At 36.7% G+C, this 17,910-nt stretch overlaps 1 protein-coding gene across 1 annotated transcript; it reads right to left on the reverse strand.

Annotated features, from left to right (window-relative positions):
- Positions 1 to 10,771: 10,771 nt before the first annotated feature.
- On the reverse strand, positions 10,772 to 16,562 carry LOC126367453 (uncharacterized). The gene is made up of 2 exons (XM_050010961.1): positions 16,045 to 16,562; positions 10,772 to 15,227 (listed from the first exon to the last, which is right to left on the reverse strand). Exon 2 carries the CDS (start codon positions 15,214 to 15,216, stop codon positions 10,948 to 10,950), a length of 4,269 nt encoding a protein of 1,422 aa, XP_049866918.1. The 5' UTR covers positions 15,217 to 15,227; positions 16,045 to 16,562; the 3' UTR covers positions 10,772 to 10,947.
- Positions 16,563 to 17,910: the final 1,348 nt, after the last annotated feature.

A 17,910-nucleotide genomic window follows, 5' to 3' on the forward strand; every position in this document is an offset into this window, starting at 1 on the left:
CAATTCTATTCGTTCCTATTACGCCCCCAGCCGCATATTCCATGAAAAACGCCCGAAAACCCACACACACGAACACCCAGATGAAAAATAACAAACTAAAGCACAATATTACACAAAATTAGGCCCTATTAGGCCGCCGTTAATGTTAAATTTGGTGTCTAAACGCTAAACACTCAGTAACATGACCGCTTCAAGTCAAAAACTTGAATTTTGAGGTTATCTCACAGATCGGTAAATGTAGGACACATTGAGAAGCAAGTCGTGGGTTTAGGGTTGAATTTCCTCTGACTGTTGTGTCTGTGTATAAGGTTCAGCGCTGTGGAGCAATTCCCCTGTGTATCGTGAGCATGGATACGTGTCAATGTGTGTGTGGGGTGAATGTGTCAATACATTGCTGTCTTTGTGTGAGTGAGAACGGCTCTACGTATACATGAGGGAACAATTTCCACTGTTTTGTCTTAAGATTTGTCTATAATAAATAAGGTTCTAATAGCATTGCTGGCTTTAAAATATTTTTTTACCCTCTTCTATTGATTGAGCAGTAGCCTGTGCCCAGCAGTGGGACTTATATAGGAAAGAAAGAAAATATTTATTTCCATATTGGACGCCACATTTACAAACTTACATTACAGAAATAAAAAAAAAATGGAAAAAAAGAACAAAGACAAAAAGACAAATATTATTATTATAAACGCTGATATAGGTATGATTTTTATTAGAAAAAGCTCTTGAGATTTTAAAACTTCTTAAGGGTTCGGGCGCTATTTTATGTCTAAGTAGATACGTTTTTATCTCTACAGGTAAGATATACGTAAGTACATCATATTAAAATTTACCCCCTCTGGTTGATTAAGACATTTCGTCCATTAGGATCCCCTAACCCGATCCCCCACGAGATCCCAGTGAACTCATCTGTTCATCAGAATCCCCTTAAACAAAAATAAGTGGACGCCTGTACCCGAAGTGGGACGCATACAGGCTTAAAATTTAGGAGTATAAAGCTGCAAGTATTTCCCACCCCGGATACGTGGAAATACAATCTCATGTATAACACCGAGACTGGGATAGATCGATCCGAGTCTGTCCAGCTATGTAGACTTACGATACTACCAGCCTGAAACTCACCTCATACTCACCTTTTGACATTGAATTGAGAGTTGATTGAGGCATACTGCCCTTTCGGCGGGGACGCGGTTGTGTGCAATTGCGTTCCCGTATCCCCGCCACACGGCGGCAAGGAGGAACACCGTTGGGTTTTAGTGGGTATACCGGGTGGCGACACCCGGGGAGTCCCACATAACCACGATGCCCCCCCGGGCGGCGTGGTATGTATCGCATTTCCCAACGATACAAAAAAAACAAAAGGCATATTGCCCTTTGTATGAAGCGGCATTATAATTGTGTTTCGAATATAGAAACAAATGACAGACGCGACGTAGAGCCCGTCACGTTTAGGAGACTCGCCGTAGCGGGAATCGACCTTCGGGGAGTCGTTGTCAATGTCATAATAATAAATCAAAAAGCACTTACATGGTTTTCACTATAAGGCGAAAATATGATATCATCTGGGTAATTTTGCTATTTATTGAATAGTCCATTCAGTATGCTGCAATAATTGGGCAAGGGTTGAAAACTAGTGTTGTTCCCTGGGCAAATAATCGCTGAACCCTAACCTTTTTTCGGTTAACTGTGGCACACATGTACCTAGGTACATATTATGTATTCTGTGTTTTCCTAGGGTAAGTAATTATTGTAAATAATTAATCCTTAGTGAATCCTTAGTATAAATGTGTCGAAGTTTGTCCGAAATAAACGTTCTTTTATTAAAAACTGAGCCCCATTGTCGATCAGCACAAGTGAGATTGTTATCAAACGAGAAACATTATGTATCTTGGCACAAAATACACAAAGATGAGAATGCAGTGACCTTTAACCATTAGTAATAACGTAGCACTTGCATCTGTATTGGTCAATTAAACACTCACACATTGAAAATAAGCTGACAAACATTTACGATTTTCCCCGACGCCCTTTAAAGCAAATTCGACTTTTGTCCTTAGCAATAGAGTCAAGAGCTGCGAGCATTGTGTTAGCGATAATGGATAAATGAAAAGTGAGTAAAAGAGAGGGGAGTATAGGAAAATTGTGTTAACGAAAGGGACGGCGGTATTAGGGTAGATGCTCCAATGTGTGGGTAAAGATTGTGTATGTGTGTAGTGCGATATTCATTGTAAATACGTGACCTATCTATCTGGATACTAGATTACGTTTCAAGCTACGTAGGTACCAACGTACACGTACGGTCGGAATCGCGATGCCCTTTAACGGTTGACTATAACATAACATAAATAGCCAATATACGTCCCACTGCTGGGCACAGGCCTCTTCTCAATCAACCGGAGGGGGTATGGAGCATACTCCACCCCGCTGCTCCACTGCGGGTTGGTGGAGGTGTTTTTACGGCTAATAGCCGGGACCAACGGCTTAACGTGCCCTCCGAAGCACGGAATCAACTTACTTTTTCGGACAATCAGGTGATTCAAGCCTGAAAAGTCCTTACCAAACAAAGGACAGTCTCACAAAGTAATTTCGACAATGTCCCCATCGGGAATCGAACCCGGACCTCCAGATCGTGAGCCTAACGCTCTTACCACTAGACCACGGAGGCTGTTGGCTTATTGTTCTTTGCTTTCGTAATTTTCGTTCATTTGCATGTTTCATGTTGGAAATGAGATAAAAACAAAATTGGTATTTACGTTTCCTATTTGATCATCCCGATTCAGGTTATAATCTCTTTTTTTGTCATTTTTTTGTAGATATACCCAAATTTCTTTTAAAAATAAATAAACAAATAATTAAAAAGATATCAGGTAATAGTTCCGCTTCTGGTAGACTCGACACCAACTTAGTTATAATTTAGTTTTACAGATCTGAACATAACTCTATCTCTTTCATGCACTTGTCGTTTGGTTACCTACTTATTTGTAGAACTGTCAAATCAAGTTAAGACTAAGTTTGTGTGTACATGAATCGACACCAATATCGACATTTTCCTTATTATTCCATCCAAGTTAAGAGATTTAAGTAAACTGTACCGAAGGACGGCCAATCAGCTCACGATAACAAACACTTCAGGACCCCGATACTGTCCCCGCCGGCGTGGTCTACATTTCCCTTATTCTGCGTGTATCACTATGGGCCCACGATGGGTTTTTTCAAATATAATCCTCTCGACCACGATTCCCTGATCCAAGGTTCGCGCTCAACTGGGCACCTTCAGGTCTGCTGTATATTTTTTTTCAGAGCTCCCAATTTGTCCGGCTAAGTACCTGGAAGAGTAGAATGAAGCAGAATTGCACTTCCTTATAGTCCGATTAATGAAACCAACAGGAAAAAGAAACACATCGTCCATTAGTAGGACAAAACAGTCAGAACATGTGGCCAGTACAGTAAGATACGTTACAAAAAAAGTTTTTTTTTTATCTAATCCGGTAAGACGTTTTTAATAAATCAGCTGATAATAAATATAATGCTGTAGTCAGAAAAAAAATCAGAAAGTTTGTGTAAATTCATAATCATTATTCATAATCCTGAATTAATTTCAACTTCGTAGATACGTATCAAACTTCCTAGCGAAGTAGATGGCCCACGTGCATCAAGCAATCTCCTGCAAGCCCTCTCTAGGCGAACTCGAAATTTATTTTTATCAGAATGCACTTGACATGCGCCGTAAGTAACCTCGGAATCGATGGCAACGGCGTTTGTTGTTCTTCCTTCCCTCTCACTCTCAGCTTGTCACGCATAACACCATCTATGTCACGCGTGATGACGACAACAACGCTTTCAACCAATGAAGAACGTTGCCAATGAGCTAAATTGTTCCCATACCTTACAATAGATGTCGCTGCTAGGTTTGTTTTCGGGATTTATAAAATAACGTACATGTGCAAAGATAGAGTTTGTTCAACGTATAGATGAATCTTTGTTCATCAAGTCTATGAGGTAGTTTTAATGATCAATTATAAAAGCTACAATTGAAACAGTTAGGTAGGTATGTACTATCTCAAACCCTACTGCTGAATAATTTTCACTATAATATCTACAAACTGCACATTGTTCCAGCAAAACAAACTCATCAACATCATTCAAAACTCGATTAAGGGTCTCGAATTAAACGAGGTCTTCGAAAATAATATTACGGCACAATAGCCGGAAACACGGGCTAAATCCAGACGCTGCATCGAGTTACAAAAAACCCCTTAAAAAGATATAAAAAAACCCGATGCATTCGAGCGACCGCCTACCGCAGCCAAAAATAGAATACGAATAAAATTCTTCCTTTATTAAACGACAATTCTCCATCAAACTTTCAAGTAACATCTGATCTAATCACAAAGTTCCCCAAGGTTGGAAATTCTTCAGAATGTAAAAGGTGGTTGCGTCGTTTTATGACATGCTCTCCGTGCATCCGTGTTTACACGATGGCATAAGAAATTATTCCCTAGACGTTTTCGGTTGAACAGAAGGTTTTAAATAACGTGGCACCATTTCTGTTAGACGGCAACCGTTTCAGTTGCCTATCGTAACGTATGAATTTGAAGGCGTCATAAAAAGACACTACTCGTGGTAAGTACTACGCAGCTTTGAGTGCAGGTTATTTCGAGAATTAAATTAAGCAATGCGTGGTACTAGATATGTTGCTTCACCTAAATAATTACATATACTTAGGTACTAACACTAATTTGTTTCGTTAATTCCAGTCGTCTTTCAAAGTAGCGATTGCTATTCTCAGTGAGTTCACCGTAGCCTATCTGAATCTTATTTATTTGATCATCATCTCCCTAGAATTATTCAGTTTTTACAGAGTCCGCTTACCTAACCTGAAGATTTGACAGTTCCGGTTTTTTTACAGAAGCGACTGCCAGTCTGATCTTCCAACCCGCGAAGGGAAAACCATCCTAATACAGGTTAGGTCACATACCTCCGAAAATGCATTTCTTGGGAATGTGGGTTTCGTCACGATGTTTTCATTCACCGCTGAGCACGTGATAATCATTTATGATCCAAACATGTATTCGAAAACAAGTTCGACAATCATTGGTTTAGGCCTGTCTCGAACCTGCGTTTTACCAACGTGGCTACCACGGCTCGAGCAACTAGACAACCACGGCTCGAATCTTGTTTATTTGATGCGATTAACGAAATCATTTCGAAGCATGATTCGTAAGTACTTTAACTGGCCTTCATTTCGGCTTCTGTGTGCTTTGCGAAAAACGTTATTGAGATCCTGTGATCGAATTTAACTACATGCGTATTATAATTATGTCAGGAATCGTTAATTCAACTGTTAGCAGCGGCTTAAAAACTATGGCAGTTTGGTTGGCTACTGGTAAAGGTATCAGGTGAAATTCTTACAGGTACTTAGTTGATAAGTCAAGACTGTATTCTTTGCTATTCTGTTAGAAAAAAAACATACATAACATAAACATAATCTCTAATGGTAGGTGAATTACAAAAGAAGGGTATGATAGTGAATGTTAATAAGACGAAAGTTTTGATGATGGAAAGAGAAGAAAATGTGTCTGAGTGTAGAATTATGATTGGGAATGAAATGGTAGAACAAGTGAATGAATTTGTGTATTTGGGTACTATGTTTACAAGGGATGGTAAATGTGATGAAGATATAGAAAGGAGAGTGAGATTGGGTAATTCAGTGAATGGGGCAATGCACGCAGTTGTTAGTAGCCAATGTATCTCGCAAGATGCGAGGATGGCAGTTCACAATGCAGTGCTTGTCCCTACGCTGAAGTACGGTAGTGAATGTTGGGTATGGCGGAAGAAGCATGAAAGTAGGGTCAATGCCGTAGAAATGAGGTCTTTGCGTAGCATCTGCGGTGTGAAGTTGAGTGATAGAGTGAGAAACAGTGTGATAAGACAGAAATGTGGTGTAAAAGACGATATAGTGACTAGAATTGAGAAGGGAATGTTAGGTTGGTTTGGACACGTAGAGCGGATAAAGGATAATAGGATTGCAAAAGCGGTATATAAAGCGAAAGTTGATGGTAGGGCTGGCAGAGGAAGACCGAGAAGGACTTACGATGACCAAATTGGAGATGTCCTTAGAAAAGGTTCAATACGATCTACTCTGAACCGGCATGCGTGTATGAAGCGATTGATGAATGTGGAGGAAGCAAGAGAGGTGTGTCAGGATCGAAGCAAATGGAATTCTATAGTCTCTGCTTACCCCGGTGGGAAATAGGCGTGAGTTTATAAACCGAGTTAGTATGTGTGTGTGTGAGAGAGAGAGTAGTAGGTGTAGGTTTGCCTCAGATGGTATTAATTACTTCGGCGCCGGACAAATGGGGCGCGCTGAAGACTCTCACCTTCTTCTTCTTCTATCGTGTGGATTGTGAGGTGGATTACCAACCCCATCAACCCTGGTGTCAGTGTTCTACTGAGCCGCCACAGGCCCCTGACATGACTCATATAACGACTACGTACTTACCAACGGCTTAACGCCTTCCGAAGCACGGAACATGTTACTTTCGGACAATCAGGTGATCAGCCTGTAATATTCTCACCAAACTAGGGATCACAAAGTGATTTTCGTGATTTGTCCCTACCGGGATTCGGACCTCCGGATCGCGGTCACAACGTTCAACTACTGGACCACGGAGGCCGTTAAGGCTCTCACCAAGGAAACTATTCTATAAAACTAGGTATGCAGGAGAAGTTGTTGGGTTTATACCTACTTAATAATCTACAGTAAGATTTACTTTAATGTTTTAAAGTAAGATCTATTTTAGCAAACCTAAACATATCGTAGAGTAATTACCTACCTACCTACCTAGAATCGTTTAAAATCTGGAATTACGGCCTCTTTCATTGTCATTTTACCGGCCTTGTAGTTCTTATCAATTACCTACCTAATAAGGGACTTTCCTAGCTACGTTCCCCAAAACAATTATAGATGGCGCTGTAGAAATTTTCCTTCGTTTTAAGTTTTAACCCTCTAATTTCTGGGATAACAGACATATATGTATCTTTTATCTTTGTTTCTGTTTTTTTAAATGATGATTACCCTTGTTATTAGTTACATCCAGATACAACACAACTTCCACCCATTATTCTGATCAAAATAATGAGAAGTAGCTACCTAATATACCTACTTAGGTTGCGACATATTTCTACACCTACATATCTGATCCAAATATCAAGCAACAATTATTTTCATGTATGTATCTGCCATTACATTATATTTTTAGATAATTACCTATGCAGATACCCGAGTAATGAGATAATAGGTACCTAGGTATTAGGTATCACGTTATATCTGTACAGCGCCATCTATGTATTTTTTGGGGAATGTAGCGTGGAAAGTCCCTCATTACGCAATCGTCTTATCATTATAGATAGAGATTCACTGCGGTTTCCCGCCGAAAATATGGTCGTAAATCTTTAATAATTATATCTAATGTTTGAGCAACAACGCTAGTAGAGCGCAGCAACAAGGTCATTTCGTTGAAACGAGCTCGAGTTGGCAACGTCGCACAAGAGGAAAAGAGCGAGATAGAGATGGGTAACAAGCGTACGTTAGAAAGAGACGACTGCAATTCTATTGTGCATTCAGAAGTGAACGGATGTGTGCAACTCGTGACGTGACCCGCGAGAAAGCGGGGAGACGCCGAATTAGTAAAGTGAATAAATTAGAAAGGAATCACGAAGCGTTTATTGCCGCGGATTTTAAGGGTCGTTAAAAACTTGAATAAGATTTAAGTGTAAAACTAATATGCTTGATTTGATTTAGTTCAATTGAGCGCTGTGTGTGTTCAATCTAAGCTTGAATAATAAAAAAAGGTACCTACGTAGGTATATTAGATAGGTACCTTCTATTATTATTACTATCCTAACCTAACTTAGCGACATGTACCCACCTACCTACTTAGGTACTATCTTTCTTCTCTTATTAGGAGTCGGAGTGTAGAGCCTGTAAGTATCGTTGATGGACTAGGTAGGTAAGTGCGGACTGTATCTAACTCTAGACTCTATCCTAAATTTTTCCCTGAACTGTATGTAAGGTAGGTGGGTACCTACTTTCTATATAGGTATATCCCATATGTCCCTGAGTTTCAATTTATATAGGTAGTTATGTCAATCAGGTAGGATTTCTCCAAAGCGGGCAGCGGTTTGACTGATGTGGTCATTAGCTTCCCTTGGTGGCTATAGAATTATTAAATCAATAAAAAAAAAATCTTTATGCTTTGGTACCTACCTACCTGATATTCTGATCAGAGTGATACGAACTTTTAAAGTGTAATGTAATGTATAGTGTAAAGTAGGTAGGGTAGGTTTATGTGGCGTGTTATCTTTTAACTTTTAGGGTACGTTACCTACCTACTGCTGTTTTTAATTTTATTCCATTTTACTTTTAAATTCGTGGATGAAAGAATAAAAAATAAATTAAACAAATAAATTACAGGTAGGTATTATTAGAGAACCAGGAAATAAATAAAAGTGTATAAAATTTGTAGTTAAAAAGAAAAATCTTCAAGATCATGGTGCGGAGCAGCGCTACACAGCCACACGGCAACCGCACTGGTAGGCCTAAATGACGCGCGCTTTATCCTGTCTTCCAACATAAATTATGGCAAGTAATGTTTTAATTCTCGCTGATAATTTCATACAATTCAATAAATTAATCCTCTTTAAATAAAATTACTCTAATTTCAAATTACATTTGTTGATATTTTTCTAGCAATTTGAGTTACAATGCGCAAGAAGAAGTATTTTTGTTAAGTTTTTCAAATGAGTGGCGTGATATAAGTAAGAAATCCAGATAATACGTATTATACATAATTGCATATTTATATGAAAAATAGGCCACTATATTTTGCTTATTTTAATTAAATAGATATATACTTATCTATTTTCTTCTTCCTGGAAAGTAGGAGGTATGGCTCGGAGAAGAGATTTGCACTGATTTTGATCTTTGCAGCCTCTGCAGATGACTTTCTGAGGATTATCAGCGATAATATGCGATCTCTACTTCCAGAAGTTTTTTTACTACAGGTACATACCTTCCTGTAGTAAAATAAACTGTAGGTACGTAATTTACAACGTGACTCACGTAATAGTAATTATTCCTTATACTATGCTCACTTTTATTTTAAATCCTTAGGATGGATTTCTTTGTTTATTCTGTAGGTAGGTATCCTACTCGCTGTTCAGCAGAAAAGTTTACCTGTTATTACCTGGCAGTTCCAATCTTTTGCTAACCATAGGAACTGCCAGGACAGATTAGATAAAAGTTACTACGTACGTAACCAGCATATTTGTTCGGCCAAGTAGTTAACGCTATTGTCGACAAATGTACAATAAGTCACGTTAAAAAAAGCTTGTTGAGCTGTGTTAAAAAAAAACTACTAACTTCAACAAAAATATCTGGAAACTGTCATCATAAAACCACTCGTCACTTGTCAAAATAAACAAAGATTACGACTAGCGTGTCTCCGAGCCTCCCTCACGGTCCCTCAGCTCGGAGGGTGAGGGTTGTGCGGTTGTCAGATAAATAAATTATTAAGTATCATAAACACACGACGATCCAACATTATTGATGGGCGATAATGATTTCGCTGCTATCGATAGATTGGGCGGGCGATGTAGTCTTATGGTAAATTATTTCATGCCCAGTAGATGAGATGGTAACAAATGGATGGATGATAAAATAAATAAATAAATAAATAAATAAATAAAATGGATGATTTTTTATTGATCAGATGAATTACTTGCTGTAGCTGAAAGAAAGAGACATTTATTATTTTAGGACACCACAGACTCGGATTACAGATAGGTGCGTTACAATAACATCACATCACAGGACAAAGAACAGATGAAACACGAGCATGAGCTGCACGGCATAGAATAAATATAATCCTATTACATATAGGGTGTTAGTGACATCGTAACGAATACTAAGGGGGATGTTTCAGACCATGATTCTGAGTTAATATCAAGTGGAATTTTCCGTCACAAAATGTTTTAATAATAATAATAAAACACTTTATTGCACACAAATTCACAAACCATTTACAGGGTAAACTTATTCTAAGGTGGTGGTTTTATTTAGGTTTCTTTATTTTTTTTTTTAATTTTACACTGCGATGGAAAATTCTACTTAATATACATGTATGTACGTACTTGTACGGGGTGTAAGTGACATAATATACTGAGAAGGCTGATTCAACTCATTATTCTGAATTGATATCAAGTGGAATTTCTTGTCGGAAAATTCATGCAAAATTTTAGTGTTTTCTAAATTATTTTGAGTTTCACTTCACTTGATATCATATCAGAATTATGGTCTGAAACATCCCCCTTAGTATTCGTTACTATATCACTAATACTCTGTATGTAATAGGAATATATATATATTCTATGCCGTGCAGCTCATGCTCGTGTTTTATGTGTTATTTGTGCTGTGATGTGATGTTATTGTAACGTAAACTATGAATTAATGGCACATTTCAGTAACCCCACCAGCTGCAAATTTTATATGCAACTAAGACGTTTAAATAAAATATACTTCATCATATTGTAGGTAGTAGGTACCACTGACTCTAAACAGTCATTCTTAGTACGATGTTTCGCACCAAGGCCCCTGATTCTGAGGTGGTAGATATTCTGGTTTCTGAGTTTAAGGTTGAGTTGAGGCCTAAACCCAAACCGACCAATTTTGATTCAGAAATCGATACGGTTAAGAAAAACACTCGTATAAAATGTTTAGTAAGTATATTTAATGTATATCAAGAATATCACATTACACTTATATAGTGTGTCATAGTTTGTCCGAAATAAACGTTTTTATTACATATTATTTTAGATTTTACACATATTTATGTATTTAAAAAGTATACTACATTAACTTATGAAATATCATAACTGGGATAACTAAAAGCATCCAATATCAGACATAAATACGTAAAGGTCACTATCGGTCGTTATTCGATCAAGCAAAGCCTTCTTAAATACTAAGTTTTCCTTAAAAACATACCAAATAGGTTTCAAATTGTCGCCTTTGTTATGCTTCAGTATCAAGTCTAATGCCGTTTCACCTACACCGTTAGAAATTAGAATATCTGCACCGATTTTGATCAGTTCTACCGCAAATACATCTCCAGCAAAATCGTTTCTGATCAAAGCATAGTGTAAGGCTGTATTACCGTTGTCATCTTTAGCATTTAGATTTAAAGGCAGGTCCGATAAATAGATTTGAACGCAGCTAATATTACAACCACGACGTGCAGCGATCATGTAAGGAGTCATTCCATACATATCTTTTGATTTCGTTTCTTCAGTATTGACAATATTGTATTTATTTACAATTTGATATTTACACACGTGGCAAGATATAGCATAGTGTACGGGAGTCCACTTAAACAAGTCATCTACCTGGGACAACCAACGCATGACTTTAGTTCTACGTGAACACAATATGAATTTTATCTCTGGATAATAAGAAAATTCATTAAGTAAATGTAGAGGAGTTCGACCGAGAGAATCTCTGCAGTTTGCGTTTTTGAAAATAACGGGATTTATTCCTAATTCATATTGGCTCCGACTGTTGGATTTTGCGATGGCCAGATTGAATATAAAAGCGTGTTCGCTGGTAGATACGATCTTGTAGTTGAGGAACTCCATTATATCGATGGGTTGCTGTGAGCCGGTAAGATAGCGGTAAAGAAAGTCTCTTGCAGCGTAATACTTGCGTTCGTTCTTATCCTTGTGTAGGAGCGCGTTACCCAAGTAATTAGCAGCAAAATATTCAGCAAAACTCCGATGAATATAAAATATTCGACCATTTTTAATTTCCGCCACCAACCCTGTTTTTTCTTTAAGTGATGTCACGGACTCCAATAAGTCCTCCCATTCTTTATCGGAAACCAACTCTTGAGGTACGTCACCATATGAAAATAATTCTTTCACAGCTAGCTTGCCGTGTAGTTCTATAATATCTTTCAGTTTCCTTTCATATTCATCAGTGTATCTCGGATCTTTAAGATTTATTTCCACGTACAGATTTTCAAACTTCATCCGTACAAACTTATTGTACAGATCGTATATAGTAAATTCAATATATTTCAGTTCTTCCAAGTAGTTATGTGGATTCTGTTGAAAATTTTTAAAGTGGGGATAAAATATCACACCTACCATCATGATGTGTTGTGGCACTGACATGAACTCATATATATCCCATGGCCTTTTAAAAAAAAGGCCTTTTACTAACCAATCAAAAAACACTAGAAAACTTGAGCGATCTGGTTTCTCCACCCTCCAAACTCTACGAAGATAAGAATGTTGTTCTGTGATGGAGAACGATGTTAATTTGTAAGAGAACGTACACAAGCTATTTTCTAAATCACTTTCTATACTACACGTACGAGTCGTCACCCACATTTTATGTATTCTAGTAGATTGCAAAGCTTGTAGTAGAGATATACCCTTGTTTTTATATTGAGGACATATTTCGTCGAATCCATCGAGCAAGAGAACAAGTTGCAACAAAATTGTTTTCTTTTCTCTATAATGAAAGAATTCATTATAGAGAAAAGAAAACAATTTTGTTTGTAACAAAGACTCAATGTTCGTATGTTTTTCAACTCGAAGATCGATTTTGCCGTCTATATTCCTTGCAAATTTACTATATAAAACGTTTAGTTTTGTTATTTTACAAACAAATTTAATAATTTCATCTATGGGTATAGGTTTGTCAGGCCACTCGTAAAAGTCATTGCAATAGTCCCTCAAGTTGACTCTGATAATGCACAGATTATCTGTCTTACGGCTATCATGCATAATAGCCTGCATAGCTACATTTGTCAAAAATGTAGACTTTCCCATTCCTGGTTCAGCAGCTATGATGACCACTTTGTCTTTTATATCTGTAATATCATCGACATCTACTTTTTGTGTTAGAGAATTTTTGTAAATACTTCTGTCTACATAATTTAGCAATTTGGATACGGATCCCTTAGACACTTGCCACAAAAGCTCGTGATTGACACTTTTCAACCAATGAATGTTTTGTGCATACTGACATAATTGATCAAAGTCATCTTTACAGTCAGATATTAATATAATGTCTTTATCTGTTTTGAGATCTTTCACTAGACTTGAACTAGTAATTTGGAACTGATCTGGACTTAACTTAATCTCCTTTGATATTACTACGCGTCGATGTACGGAGCGATTGATATAATACTTACCAACCTCATCATACTGGTTACATTTGTTATTTATTTGTATTAGCAACTCACGATGAATCAATTGGCATAACAGGTCCCCACTCAATATATTCTGCCATTTGTCTTCGTATAAATCACCAAACATCGTTTGAGATCCTTGAAATATAACTTTTGCATCCTTTAACAAAAGTTTTTGAGATTGTAAACAAAGACTAGCAAATGTATTATTTGTGTCCTGAATTTTAACATATTTCTTTCCTTCAAGTATATCAATATTTTCAAACTTGTTTTGTAATGCCAGTGGGAATATTAGTACAATCCGTTTCTTTCTTTTTCCTACACTAGTATCAATTAATTTGTGCAAAATACTTCTCACTTCACTATTTAATTCTGTTGCAGCATTAAACATAATGAACATTTGATGACATGCTCTTGATTTAAAGGCTTTCAGAGGACATACGTGAGTATCAATATGATCAAGTAAATCCGTCACATCACCGAAGATATATTCGTCTATTTTAGACAATTGCTTTAATTGCAGAATTTTAATCTCAGTCAATAATGGATGATCACAGTAGACAACTAAGATTTTTTCGTCTTTCTGACCTTCCAAAAAGTATTTCGTATGGCGTATCATTTCATCATCCTTAAAGAAACAACCAAGTTTATTGATTTTAGCTATGCGTGTAAGAGTCTGACCAGTTTGCCTACAACTGGCAAGCTGGTTCTCAATATCTTCAAAGAAATCTTCACAATCTTTATTTTTTATAAAACGGCCTTGTCTTGTTTTTGCCCAATCTAGTATACACGTCTGTAGTTTACACGTTACTAGCTCACTGTCTATCAAGTTCATATATTCTCCGATTTCATCTTGCACTATGCTTTTGATTTCATCTTCAGTAGGTTGGTTAACAGCTAACACGAGTTTCTCAAGAAATGTATTTATTTGTTCCGTGGACGTCAGAACTTTTTGTTCTTTATTTTTTCTTATTATGAAAGACGCAGCCAACTGAAATTCTATTTGACTTAACTTCTTTTTCTCTACATTTGTAACATCTTTTACATCTTCTGAATCTTTGAAATAATTTTTGTGTTTGGAATATTTTTCGAAGTAAGTGTTGAAGAAAATTTCGTTCAAATCTTTCATATATGCATCTGGTGGATTAAGAAAATCTTCTCTTAGTTTATAGTAATATTTGTTGGATTTCTTTATCTCTGAGTCGATGTCAAATATACGTTCCATTACCCATTCTCTGTTTGCAGTAAACAATGGTTCAATTTGAATGACAGTAGATGTTGCTGCCATTGCCCCCAGTTTCTGTACTATTTTTTGATGATCCGGGTTTTTATTAAGTAATATGTTTTCAAGCTGACTATATAACTCGGTCCCATTTCTAAGTTTAAGTCTTTTAGATGGAGATGCTATTTTTGCTTTGTCAAAATCTAGAATTGGATCAGGGTAATTAATTTCATCGAAGCTATCAACAATACTATCAGCTATATCAATATTGGTGCAAATTATAAAGTCTTGGTATTCACCTTTGAAGAATGCCCGTTTGTTGTTGTTAATGTGACGGTAAGATACGAAGTATTTGTAGATACTGTAGTCTCCACCTGTCAGATTGAGAAGATCATTTTTAGTTATCTTCATGGAATTTTCTTGCTTGCTTTTAGCCTGAAGGAATCGATACTTTGTTCCACCATCGGTACTTTGGTACATAAAAACAAGATCGTCGAATTTATCGGCAGCGTCTATTTCTGAGGCTAAACTAAACGTGTAATGTTCTTTGAGCCCTCGCTTTAAAAATAGCATCAACAAATTTATTTGGTAAATTATGCCGTGTAAACTACTCCTGATTCCTCCACCATCATACTTTGGTCCGCTTCCTATTAATTGGAATTTAGTTGTATTCATATTATTCTCTTCTTCAAATCCATATTTTGTGGAATCGACACCGCTGACATATGCGCTCATAATGATGATGCCTGAAATAGAAAAATCATCTTACTTAATGAAAGTATAAGTATAAGGTTTTCAAATAATAAGTATCTTGCTTTAAGGCAAATAAAACGAAGCATATAGAGCCTAGCTATTATTTGATGCGGTACCTACTTAGTATAGAATCATCTATTGATGTATTATTTTATTTTTTAAACGTCAAGATGTCCGTTTTCTATTTTTGATCTGTAACTTTACTTTCAATCTATTCTATGTCTAAATTTTCCGGAATCGAACGGAGGGGCAGTATGACTATTCATCATACTCCACTGTGGATTTGTGGAGTGTTTGGGCAATAGCCAACCCATTCTCTGAAGTTTTTGAGCCGCCCAAACGCATCAGACATTGCTTTGCAAGTTCCTGCTATTAACAGCAGTATATTTAAATCCCAAATGGCAAGGCTAAGGTACATAACCATACAACTTATCTATGCTTAAGATTTGAGCTCTTAACATATCATAACAAATACGTTATTGCACAAACAGCAAATCTTCAACATTAATTAATTCATTGTCTTTAATTTTCCTTAAAAGTGAAACATGTTTTTGTTAAATTAAATGCAATAAATAAAATAATATGAGTTATTTCTTCATTAATCTAAACATCCTACCCTCAAAAGTCAAAACATAGTGCATTACTTATAAAAAAATATCTGCATAAAATTCTGCGCTTCACTAGAAGCTACTTTCAAACAGTTAAATGACAAGTCATCCAATGTACTAGGAATGATTGTGGCATCATTCTTCAGTCCAACGCTCCCCTCCAGCCCTTTCCTAAGAGAGTTTACTTATTAGGTTAACTTACTATATGGATCGGTTGTTCACATCGTGGTGCCTCGCTTAATAGTTCAGCAATTAGTGGTGCCTCCAAACATTTTTCACTTAACTTTGTATGGTGAATATTAACAGCGACAGGTTACCAATTGTTTAGTTTATCCTTATACTTATACAAGCACAGGGTGATACGCATGACCGCACTTTCTTTTGTTTTCTCCCACTCTAAGTCACTATGATGGATTTAGTTTCATTTTTGACGTGACTTAATGTGATGATGATGCGGTCAGGTACGCAGGTGCGCAGACGTTCGCGCAAAACGCAGGCGCACACCGTCTTACCCGTCCTTGCTTCAGTGGAACGGAAAACCGATACGACTGAAGGAGAGGTCAGACTTAATGTAAATTTGCCACAAATGACAATAACTACTTGGCCGGACAAATAGTCACTGTTTATTACAAGTATTTACTATTTAACTGGACAAAACTACTTATAGGCTAAGTATATTGATATTAAATTTGGTAATCGAACACTGCACTGTCTCATTATTTACTGCGTAGGGCGTTGTTGTATTGTTTGATAACTTATCGTTATCACTAGTTAGTTATCAGATACTCTATAATCGTATCGCAGACCAATATCCACAAATGCATTTAAATTTTATTATTTTATTTATTTATTTAAATTTATTTATTTTAGGGTTCTGTATTTGAATTAGGAATCTGTCACCGTACGTAGAAGACGCCGCTGTTAAATAGTAGCTCTTTATTTTTATAGTCTGTTTGTTTGTCATCTCGTCTGTTGATCGCATGGCTATCCATAACCACCTGTCAAATAGTTTAAAAAATAAGGGGGTCTACCTACTTAATAGGATAGTTTCCAAGTAGTCATATCAGTTACTTTTACTAAACGTCAAAACACGAAATAACTATGGAATTTGTACCTATGAAAAGCACCTGACCTGACCTGTGACGTCATCGAAAAAAATGTCGCACATATAGTTATTTTTTTTAATTAAAATAAGTTAAATAGAAAACAGAACGCGTTTTTTGTCACATTTGCGTCTGTCTTTATATAGGAATCAGTATTTCATAATTTATCTTGACCTAGGAAACTACCCAATGGCTTTTATGCGGTGACAATTCTGCCAGCATGACAATAAGTAATAAATAAAATAAGAAAATGATCGTACCTACCCATTTGTTTTTCATAAGGAACACTCTATTGGATTCGACTCGAACTTTCCGGTTTCTTATCTACTGTTGTAAGTATACTTACTGAGAACTAAAATAATCAATTATTACCAAAAGGTGTTGAGTTATGAAAGAAAAAATCAAAATTGATCAACACACATACATAAACTCACGCCCGTAACCCTATTGGGGTGGGCAGATCCACAAGTAGGTAATCAAATTTAGGTAAGTATTCCACTTTTGGACTAAGCCCTAGTTTACTATTAAACATAACAAAACATAATATACGCTCACGACTATATCCCAATCGGGGTAGTCAGAGATACCTACATCCATTCCAAGATACCCATACTTCACCGAGCATTCTGTTAGACCAACGTGATAGGTGGTGAGCCGTATCTGGTCGAGCCAAGTGTGTAAATAATAATTCAACTACTTTTTAAAATGCATTTTATTCCACTTTTGGACAGTCAGATAATAAATTGAAAGGTAGAAAGTTTTTAAAATGTGCCATAAAAGAAGTATTAAACTGAGTGTAATGACAAAGTACCACAAACTATGTGCGGTTTGCAACCCACAACCCGCATTCAACTTGGTGTAATTTTAATAACAATGAATAATAACTGGTTTTCGAACCTATGGTTATTTTTAGGAAAGACATTATTTTGCCCCTAGTCTTCGCCTTCATATATTGCCATCCATCG

This window comes from Pectinophora gossypiella, chromosome 6 (genome assembly GCF_024362695.1).
Source record: "Pectinophora gossypiella chromosome 6, ilPecGoss1.1, whole genome shotgun sequence".
NCBI lineage: Eukaryota > Metazoa > Arthropoda > Insecta > Lepidoptera > Gelechiidae > Pectinophora > Pectinophora gossypiella.

Excerpts from the sequence above, each read along its gene's own strand:
- LOC126367453 (XM_050010961.1), bottom strand. The coding sequence starts at position 15,216 with ATGAGCGCATATGTCAGCGGTGTCGATTCCACAAAATATGGATTTGAA.